This window comes from Cariama cristata, unplaced genomic scaffold (genome assembly GCF_000690535.1).
Source record: "Cariama cristata isolate BGI_N322 unplaced genomic scaffold, ASM69053v1 scaffold13250, whole genome shotgun sequence".
In the NCBI taxonomy this organism is placed as follows: domain Eukaryota; kingdom Metazoa; phylum Chordata; class Aves; order Cariamiformes; family Cariamidae; genus Cariama; species Cariama cristata.
The window spans coordinates 47,643-58,291 of record NW_009595345.1 but is presented as its reverse complement, the minus strand read 5'-3'; the positions used below and the strand labels follow the sequence as shown (position 1 = coordinate 58,291).

The following is a 10,649-nucleotide window of genomic DNA, read 5'->3' as shown; positions in this document are numbered from 1 at the left end:
ACCCACCCACCCACGTGTGCTACCTGCACGGCCTGTATAGGGAATATGCGATATCTATATGTTGAAACACCTTTTGTCTGCACCAAAGCTTGGGCTTCTGAATTTCAGAAAGTAGGTCTGGCTGTGGAAAATACACCCCCATGTGTGTGTGAGAGAGTGTGTGCAGTGCTTTTAGCCTTGAATTCATATACATAAATAATACATCCGGTGATAAAACACCGTATTTGCCTCTCTTCGTAGTACCACAAGAGTTTTGCAGTCTATTCTTTCAGCCTATTCATTTCATTTTAGCACCGAATCGTTCAGTCGAGTCCGAAATTTGTCCTCGTGTAGGAACACAGAGACAGTTGCAGTGCTCGCTCTCCGAGTTCTGCATGCTACAGCTGCTTCTGCAAAATCTCTTCCCTGTAACTGATGAATCCATCTCCTCTCTGCCGTGCTCATAGCCGTCTTGCATGGGTTTAGTTGGGGGGGAGCAGGCGGACGTTGTGAGCGGGGTGTAATATTCATGAAGAGAGGGGGCTCGGCGCGTTCCTACCCCCCGCGCCTGGTGCCTTTCCCCGAGAGCTCTAATGATTCTCCTTTTGTTTCTCAAACTGCAGCCGAACCTCTTGAAGCCATTCTCACTGATGACGAACCTGAACATGGCACATTGGGAGCTCCGGAAGGGGACCACGACCTCCTCACTTGTGGCCAGTGTCAGATGAACTTCCCGTTGGGGGACATTCTTATTTTTATTGAGCACAAACGGAAACAATGCAATGGCAGTCTCTGCTTAGAGAAGGCTGTGGATAAGCCACCTTCACCCTCACCAAGTGAGCTGAAAAAAGCATCCAATCCTGTGGAGGTTGGCATCCAGGTTACGCCAGAGGATGACGATTGTTTATCAACGTCATCTAGAGGAATTTGCCCTAAACAGGAACATATAGCAGGTAAATTAAAGCAAGGAGAAGCGTTTGCGAGTTTATTTCCGTTTCAGTTGCAACGTAGCGTGTTCGCAGTTGTAAACTGCCGTGTCTGTCTCTGTTCTGCTCGCCGTGATGGCCGACGTGTTAAATACCCTGCCTTCGGTTCGTGGCGAGCGCACGACCGGTATTTCCCAGTGCCTGCGCAGAGGCAGGATCAACAGGCACGTGCCGTGCCAGCCGGTATTTCTAACGGTATTGTTTGAGGCCGCTCTCGTGATTTGCCTGTATTGTAGTCACCGTCTCCCGGTGTCTCGCCTGCTGTAGCGCTGCAGGAGGAGATTTCAGAGCCTGCCGCGCGATAAAGCGAAGAGCTTTCGAGTCTTTGGCAAAGTCAGGGGTGAAAGAGTTAACCGAGCATCAGCCAGCCTTGGTTCCATATTGGCTGTCAGCGTATGGACTGTAATTAAACACAGCCCCATGGCAAAGTGACACCACCGACCTTGACTTTAAGATGCCATTTTCGACTGGCCAGGCCAGAGTAGAGAGGGCAGTTGCTGAAGCGCACAGACATGCTTATTCGAAAAGTTTAAGGGCATGTTGGAAATTTCAAAAGGTTGGTTTGACAGGAAAGGCCGCTCTCTGCAGCCTGCCTCCTCAGCCAAATGATAAATGCTTCGCTGTGCTCTCTCTTGTCTCTGATGTGGTTTTGACAGATGTATCTTGATTTTGTTTGCGGTTTACACAACCACATGTCAGCCGTACAAATGTCCAAGGCAGAGTTCTGTTTTGTGCAACAAACAATATGAAATGTAATTTTAAAAAAAAGGGTAAATCATTCCATTTCTTAGCTTTTTATTTTTTTTTTTTTGAAACCTAGAAAGCCATTTGCCGTGCAGACATTTTCACAAATGAGGTTAAAAAAATAGAGCCTACTACGTGAGAGAAAATCCCAGAGCCCTGGGAGTGTAACAAGGCACGCTCTGCTTTTTAAAACCCTGCTAGTAAACAAAAGTACTACCCATTCGCAGCGAGCTTTGCAAATTGCTTCAAACCGCGCCAATACTACCGGTCGAAAAAGGCGAGACCGCAGCGTGTCAACACCAAGAAATGCCTGAACCGGTTTCAAACCCCCCCCTCCCAGCAATGTTTGGGATGTGGCACTGCCAGTACCTCTCTTGGGGAAGCCCACAGGACCGCTCGGGGTTGTCAGAGGCGCAGTACATCATCCCGTGATGTGCTGGAGCTTGTCTTGGGCTTGCTTTGGCCACAAAGTTAAACCATAATAGGGCAGTAGGCGCTGGGAGGTTCGGCGCGGTACTCCCGCAGCCTCCCTGGCATCCAAACCGGCTGTCAAATTGTGCCGGAGAGCTGTAGTTCGGAAGGTTTTGCGGCGACAGCGAGTATGTATCAGTGTGTGCGTGCGTGTCTGCGCACATGTATATATGCAAAGCCGCGTGTGTGCACGCGCATACGTCATGTGAATGAATATATCCTATTTCTGCAGAGTAATAGGTATTACTTTGAATACATGTATATAGGCGTGTTTAAGAGGAAACGGAGGCTCAGCTACTGCTAAGCTACATTTTGAATGAGATTTAAAGACCCCAATAATTCCGCATATCGCACTTCCCAGCCGCGGATGTTAAAGGTGTGGGTTTTTTTTTTTTCCCAGAGTGGTAGGGGGCTGTGCCCATTTCCATGTGCTGCCTGTGATCTGACGGAAAACGAGCAGAAGCGTAGGGCATGATTAATGAAGCGGGAGCCTGACGGAAGGGATTTGTAGTCTTCCGAGCTCTGGAGCCATACTAAATCACCAAATATGGAGGAGCGGTGGTATGATGTAACGCTGTATTTACGTACGGCGCCACTCTGTTGAAAAGACAAAACACAGTGTCTTGTCAAGCAAGAATTAAACATGCTCTCCTCCCCGTGGTCCCAAATAGGTCCCTTGGCCGGAGGGACGGCCGCGCCGGGGAGTTCTGCGCTTGGGGAAACTCCTCAGCTGAAGGTTTTGCTCTGGCACTCGTTCGGCGCGGGAGAGTCGGCGAGCCAAAGCGTGCTTTCGCGTGGCGCGGGTGACGTGAAGCGAACAAAGTTTGGCCTCGCACAATATCACAGGGCCATTAATTCAGAAAAGGCTGTGGTTTTAACTGACTGTAAATGGTTCGGTGAGCAGAGGGCAACGGGTAAGGCGAGGTGCACATCGGCAGGGGTCTGATCCTGCTCGCTCTCACACTTTGCTGTGCAGGTGGGCCCGGCTGGGAGCGGGCTTGGTGCCGTGCAGGAGGGTCCGTGGTACACGCCGCCAGTGCCGTTGTGAGTAGGGACCAAGCTGCAGTTGTCCAAGCATCTCCAGCCCCGAGTTTTCTGTCTGGCGGTGCCCAGCCGTGCCCATGGATGGGAGGTCCAAGAGCGCAGGTCTTCTCCTGCACCTCCCCGGCTGGGACAGAGCCGAGGGCCGCTGGGGTCCTCTGATTATTCCCGGTGGTGGGAAGTGCAGCCTGGCTGCGGGAGGGGGACAAGGAGCACCAGGAGTTACGGGGTCTGGGCCTGTCCCTCCCCTTCGTGTTTTTGTCTCCCCTTTCACTTGGATGAGGTTAGCTTCCTCGTATCCCAAAGAAGCGTGGCCATAGCTGGGGTGACCCGTGGCCAGGAGTTCACAGGGTCTGGAAGTAAAATTAGCAGTGAGGGTCTTGGGGTGAGCTGTGGAGTTCAGGTTTCTGGAAGACTGCTGCAGTGAACCTCAGGCTCTTCCAGTTCTGGTATTTTATATCTGATTTCTGTGCAAGAATGCAAAATGCAGAAAGATGTAAGTGTGTAATTAATAATAATAATAAAAAAGGACAGTGGCTGCCTTTAGAAAAATACACAGGAGTCGAGGGAACTGATTCTTTCTGGTAAGAGACTGGAAAACACATTATTTAGTAGCAATGTAAAAATGTCCCCCATTAGTTGTTAGGCTGAAAGAGGTGTTAGGGGTTAGCTCTGGACACAGAAGCGTTACGGGTTAGCTCTGGATGCAGAGGTGCCGTAGGTTAACTCTGGATGCGGTATGTGCTCTGGCTGCAGTTTTGTAGTCAGCGAGTTGGTGTGTTACAGTAAAAGATCATCTTGAGATAAGTAACGGTTAAGGACCGGCTCATCTAAAGGCAAGGAAGAGGCATTGAAATGCAGGGAGAAATGATGTCTATTTTAACCATCGGTAGGCTGCTCTTTATCCTCGCCGTTTTCCAGAGATGGTTACAGGAGCTTATATGTAGGTGTGCGACCTGGGCCGTAGCTGTGCCATCCGTCTGGGCGCAGGCATGCGTACCTGGCTCTGGGTGTCTGCCTGCGCGGAGCTTTGACTTGCTATAAAATTTTGAGCGATGCTGATCCAGCGCTATAGCTGAAATGTCATAAATTTAACTGAAAATTAATAGGATATGTTGTGTGGGTCCAACGAGGCAGCTTTCATCAATATGTATGTCAAAGCCTCACCACCAGATACCGGCAGCCCGTGATTTGCAGTGAGTGCTACGGCAGGGCTTTAGTTATCCGCTCTCATATTTTACAATAGGGGGAAATATTAACTGAAGTATCTAGAGATCAGTGAATGTAAAATTGCTGTTCACTTATTGAAAAGACTGAAGAAGTATTTATCGTCCGCCCGTGTCGGGTTTTAGCGGTTTGTTTGTTGAATGCATAAATCCGAGGGAATTAATGAAAGGTTGTTTTTTTTGGGTGAGGATGGATCTTAAATGTTACTTGGATTCAGTTGGGGGAACACTTTGGAGTGCTGCTGCATATTCCCCTTTATAATGCCGAGTGGGTGTCTGCAGATGCCGTATTTACTGTACAAAGAGGGGAGGAGGAAGGGAGGTCATTGGAACTGCTTGAATCCTTTATTCTCAAGCTGCTTGTGGCATTCAAATAAAGTACGTGGAAAAATAGCGCAAGAAAAACCTCTGTCCGCAGTCATCGGGGGAAGGTGGACATAATTTGGTACTCAATTTTGGACCAAGTGCATTTGATTATTACAGTTCTCAGGAGGTAATGTCCGTGAGTGGTCATTACACCACAGAAATTTTCTTGAACTGTTATTAGTAGCTGCCGTTATAATTCTGTAGCTTGTAAATTGCGACTCCTTATTTTGTTTTGTTCCAAACACAAAAAATGATTGGTGTCTGCATTGAATAGTTAGCATTTTGGAGTCAAATTCTGCCTGCTTTCCCCATGCAAAGAAATGGAGAGCACAGGCTGGCTAAAACAGTCGCAGGCAGGAGAAATAGTGAGGGTGCTACCCAAGGGCTCCCAGCCCTGAGCTTCGGAGCCCTGCGTACAAGCTGTATTTGTAAATAAGACAGAGAAAGGTTGTGAACCGGCAGCTTGGTTGTTTTGTCAAAGTACAATGTCAGAGAAACTCTTTCTAAGACAAATTGTAAATAGAAGTGTCACGATGATTGCATGATTGAGCTCTGGAAGTGTCTTGCAATTGTTGGCATTGTCAGAAGACTTTTGAAAGCTTAATTAAAGGCGGTGGCCTGTGCGGCTGTGAAATTTACTTCTCGGGGGGGGGAAATCTAAAAAATGTAGGGGATCAAAAAGTTGCTCTAATGCTACTCGCGCAGGGATACAGAGAACAGTTAATAGTTTCTCTTCTTTCCCCGTTGTCTTTTATAAATAACATTTTTTGAAGAAGCAAACATGTGACACCAATATCATCCTTTGTACGAGGTAAAGATTATGTTAGTTTTCCTATTCCCTGCTGTTACAGACAGTTAATGTAAAAATGGCTCTTCATTCAAAACACAAATACGAGTTCACTCGAAGCACAGAAGCAGGGTAGAAAGTTTTCCTCTGGCTCGGCGTGATCCTTCCAGAGGAGCATCAGATTGTTGCGGTGCCCTGAATCTTTCTGGTTTTTTGTTTCCTGCAAATCGGATCTTCTGGTTTAGAGGATGAGAAACATGTTTTGCATTCTTTCTTCTATTGTACGGGACATTTCATTGCGGAGCTCACCATGGGCAGAAGCATCGCTGCATCCAAAATGCTTGTGGTTGGAGAGGCAGCCGGGCATGCGTTAAACTTCATATAGATCTGAGAAGGTGCACGTTAGCATCACGTGCCGAAAGCTTTGAAAATAATGCGCGTAATAAACATAAGGCTCTGTGCAGCGAGTCCCAACAACGAATGCCGGGTGATGGAAACTGAGGCAGGGAGTAAATTAAACACCTTCTAATTAGCCCGGTGGGAGAAATAAAGTCTTCCCTAAACATTCCCATAATTTGGTAATGCCTCTTTTAAAGAGGAGGAGGCCTATTAGCATCACCCCGTTTAGTATACGCAGCCCTCAGCCCACGAGCTCTTTCTTATTTCATTCAAATAATAAAGACGATTAAAGAGGCTTGTGAGGCAGTGTCAGGCAATGGGAGTTCAGCCTCCAGTTGTTTGCCTGCACGCATCCTCATTACGGAAATTTTTTGGACAAAATTCCCTTCAAGCTTCGGTCTGTTTTTGTATCCAGTAGTACCAGCTTTGTGCAATAAAAGGCGTTTAGCATCAAGCTGGACATGGCCTGGCATGTTGCCACTTGTTTTTTTTTTTTTGTTTTTTTTAAAGCTAATTGCTGAGGATCTCTCGTTACCTTTCTGCTTGTTGTGATTTCGTTCGGGTTGTGGTGCTGCCAGCGATGTTGCGAGTCCAAGGAGGTCGTCTTCTGAGCCTGGCAGGCATCTGACCACAGCTTCCATCTCGGTGGAGCTCTGTTTTATGCGTCAGCTTCTGGGATATTGCACAAGTTCATAAAATACGCCGAGCTCATATATTTTCATACATTAAGACCTACATATATATTTATGCTGGTAGCGTGGCCCTAAAATTAACCGTTGGTTGTTTCTCCCCTCCCCGGGCTAATGAACATATTTTATCTCACTTTGTACAAACGTAGCTCCAGCCTGCCTCCTGGTAACGTCGGGCATAGCAGGTTTGGGCCCACGATGGTTGGTGTCAGTACGTGGATTGCTGTGATTTATTAACATGCTTTAACAAATAACAGGCACAGTAGTGGACCCACAAACCGCCCGAGCGGTTGGGATGATCTGTTTTCCATTTCATAATGAATTTCCGTGAAACACAATTTGCTCTTTAAGGCCCCTATCCTGGGTGCGCTTTGCCGCGCCGGCCGCAGACCGAACAGTGCCTGCGCGCTTAAACGCTTGCAGGAGCTGGACCGGGGTCTGCAGACCCCCATGGATGGGCAAGACCGAGCGCTGCCATTACTGAAACCCTCCGGTGTTAATGCCAAACCCATTTTGAAGCCCATAAACATCCTCCTCGTCTTTCTAATCAGGTTTAGTATGCAACGCATCCCGCGTGGGGTTCAGCGAGTTTGTTTCCCAACCTTTATTGGCCAGCTGCGCTCACTGTGCATCTTTAAAATATTTCAGCAAGGTTTTTCGCTCTTCTTCCTTGAGGGCTGGTAACTTGGTGGCTGCTCCCCGGCTCATTCTTCATTCGGAGGTGGCATTGCCTGGGGTTGGCAAGGGAAAGGTTTGCGGTGTGGGGTGTGGTGAGGTCAGCCCCGATCCCAGCGGGGAATTTGTGTTCTTCATTTGCCTTTACAATGGGAGCACAGCTACTGTACCTTGGAGCAGCTCTCAGGTGTGAGCTCAGATGGGCGCATGTAAATGTCCTGTCAGATGCAACACAGGAATATTAATGTTTCCTCACCACCACGCTATAATAAAGCTGTACACAGCCAGCTTAATATGCAGCCGGGCTGGGGAATTGTATAAAACTTCGATAGCCTAGTGTGAATGACAGCGGTGGAAAAAAATACTCAATATGCCACAGTTTGCATTCTTGTTTGCCTTTGATCTAAAGCAAAATGAAAACATCCACTTCTTCCCCTCCTCGTTTCATATAGGTGTTCTTCCTCTGCAAAACTGGCTGGGAAGTAAGGAAAGAAAACAAAGTATGGGGCACAGCGCAGAATTATTTGAAGCACATTAGCGCCAGCCTGCTGGGGATGTAATTTTTTCCAAGTATTAGCAAACATTTGTTTTTTATACTTGGGGTCGTTTGCCTTGCTTTTTGTTCTTTTTTAGTATCTGGATCTGGTTGAAACAAAGAAAACAGAGTCACCACAAAGAGGGGCTGGAGCCCCCTTTGCCCCCCGGCTGCCGGCACAGCCCAGGCCGTACACCCTCTGCACAGAGATTTCATTTGCATCTTCTGTGTTCAAATCTTTAGCTCCATCCAAAGGTGTCTGTTTTGCAGCGTGGCTACGTTAGAGGATTTTTAATAATGTGCTCATTTAACTGAATCAACAGCTGTCAGGAGCGGTTGTAGTAAATCCACAAAATGCACAAAGAAAAATACATACGTTTCCTGAAACAAAACACTTGAAACAAATTGGCTGCCAAAAAAAAGCTGCTGAATTCTGGGTTTGCAGACAGTGCACCAAAGTGTTTCTTCTCTCTGCTCTCCCCGGAGACCTCTCCCTGCTTGCCTGCTGCAATTCGGCTGGAACTTTTTACCTGAACAGGTTGCTGTTAAAAAACCCCACCGCTTCCCCCTATTTGATGGGCACGGAGCTCAGCTCGAGCTTAGATTTTTGTGTTTCCCACTAAATAGCTAAACCACCAAGACTGGAGCGGGAAGCAAAAACCGAGTAACTGCGTTACCGTCGAGGAAATGAGCCTTAATATCCCTGTGAAATAGCTGTCGAGGAGAAGCAGTGCTTCAGCTCTGCCCTTCCAGGTAGGCGTTGTCCGGGGGGGTTACGGAGGTCTGAAGTGGCCTCAGGGGGTGCTGAATTCACACCCGAGTGGGTGCAGTGGTGGAGGGAGACCTGGGGACCTTTGGTCAGGCAAAAAACCAAGGACTTTCTGCTTCCATCCTCCCCCTGCTTTGCACAAGTGCTTGAACAATGACACCTACAATTTGATCTTAGCTTCAGATAGAAAAACCTCTGCCTAAATAAACAATAGAATTACTGCTGAACAACAAAGGCTTGAAGAAGAGCCCTGCCTTCGGTGGTGTTATTATTGTGGATATTATTTATTATTGTTGTTGTTGTTGTTATTACTGCTATTACTACAACTATTACCTTTTTAAAATAAACACACATTACGGTTCTTGACTCCTTAGGAAGTAAGGAGTTTAATTTTGCATTCATTGCTTGCTTAATTGATTTAGCAGGCAGCAAAATATAAAATGCAAAAAAAAAAAATAAATGTCCCCCCGCCCCAAATTTCCAGCAATTCATTTGTCACCGTGCGTTACTTTGCTACAGCATCACAGCTGGGTTTTTTCGGACATTGCATGAATCATCTGGATTTCGTTGCATTTTAGCTACTGAGTTAATTCTTTCTGGAGGAAGAGACTATATCAGCAAAACCGCCGTGCTTCAGCCAGGGCATCGCAAGTGCGTGGGGCGTTTCTTGCGTGAGGCTGGCCAGGGGCTTTCCCCCCTGTTTTCTCTGTGATCGGTGCTGATTTTCACGTTTAGGAAATAGTTGTTGTGCAAAGGGAAACCGTAGTTGGGGAGCCTCGTTCTCTTTGAGGAGGTAAAACACAGTGGGATGCATTTGGAAAAAAGAGAGTGTTACCTCCCAAAAGATTATTTAGAGTCTATATTATTTCGTAATAAACTATAAACTGTCCTGTGTTAAATTTGTGTTACGTTAGAAAAAATCAATAAGGAAAAATTAAATTCTGATAAAGATACTCTTGGATCTTTGAAAACAACTGCTGTCCTTTTAACTAAAACATTTGAGGAGCTTCAAAGAGTATGTATTTCTTCTGATCTTGGAGCTGTGTGACTGGTAGCAGGGAAAAAAAAATCTTATTCTACATACAAGTGGATTGCTTAACAAGTCAGCACAGACACATACTTGTTTGTACAATAGAGATAAAAATTCCTGTATAAAAATAATTCAGTTGCTGACAGCAGGCATTGTGCTAGGGCTGCCTCTTTTGTGTTGGCCGGGGGTCAGGGACCATGGCTCCCACTTTCTGCCGGGGGGAGGCTGTCACGATCGCTTGCTGGAGCCTGGAAATAAGTTAATTGCTTTATTTTAAGGAATACTCGGAGCCCAGTGGTGTGTTTTTGACGTCTGTGTGCCGTCTGCAGAAGCAGGAAAGAAGGGAGGGGAAAAAAAAAAAATCTCCTAATGGGGGAGATGACTTGAAGGCAGCTTGGGAGACGTGGCCTTCAACAGCTCGGCCACCCGACCCGGTGGTAGTTTCTAAACTTTTGTTTTTAATCTAATTCCAATTTATGCTGTCACATCCCATGTCGGCCCTCCCTGAACTCTCCTCATGTGAAGTAATGTTGGTGTCGGGAGGAGTCGGTTAAAACCAGGGACTTGTGGCTGATCCAGATGTTTGCTGGTGCGGCTGTTGTGCGGTGCTGGGTCCTATTCTGTCTAATAAATGTTAAAAAAGTGGGGCGTTGGCACGGCCCCGGCCATCCTCTTTTTTGCTTTGCAGGGGCGCAGGTAAGGCAAGCCATCAGGTTGGGGAAGGCTGGGGAGGTAGGAACAGAAATGATTTGAACGTTCATCCGTCCTTCAGAGTCGGGGTGCCGGGAAGGCAGGTGGTGCAGCCTTCCTTTCCCCAACCTCCTCCCGCACCCTGGGGTGGCTGGCAGAGCCGGGGCTCCCCTCCTCTGTGCCCTTCGGGGTGCCATGGGAGGTGCCGGCAGGATCAGGCCCCGATGGGGCTGGCCGAGAGCGGCAACCAGTTTTTGGCAGG

General features: G+C 47.4%; 1 protein-coding gene across 1 annotated transcript; it reads left to right on the top strand.

Moving 5' to 3' along the window:
• Nucleotides 1–602: 602 nt before the first annotated feature.
• On the top strand, nt 603–932 carry LOC104162907 (B-cell lymphoma/leukemia 11A-like; the record flags this gene model as incomplete). The annotated part of the gene is made up of 1 exon (XM_009701749.1): nt 603–932. A coding segment is annotated over one exon (330 nt), but the record flags the coding sequence as incomplete, so codon positions are not given.
• Between the last annotated feature and the right edge of the window lie 9,717 nt (nt 933–10,649).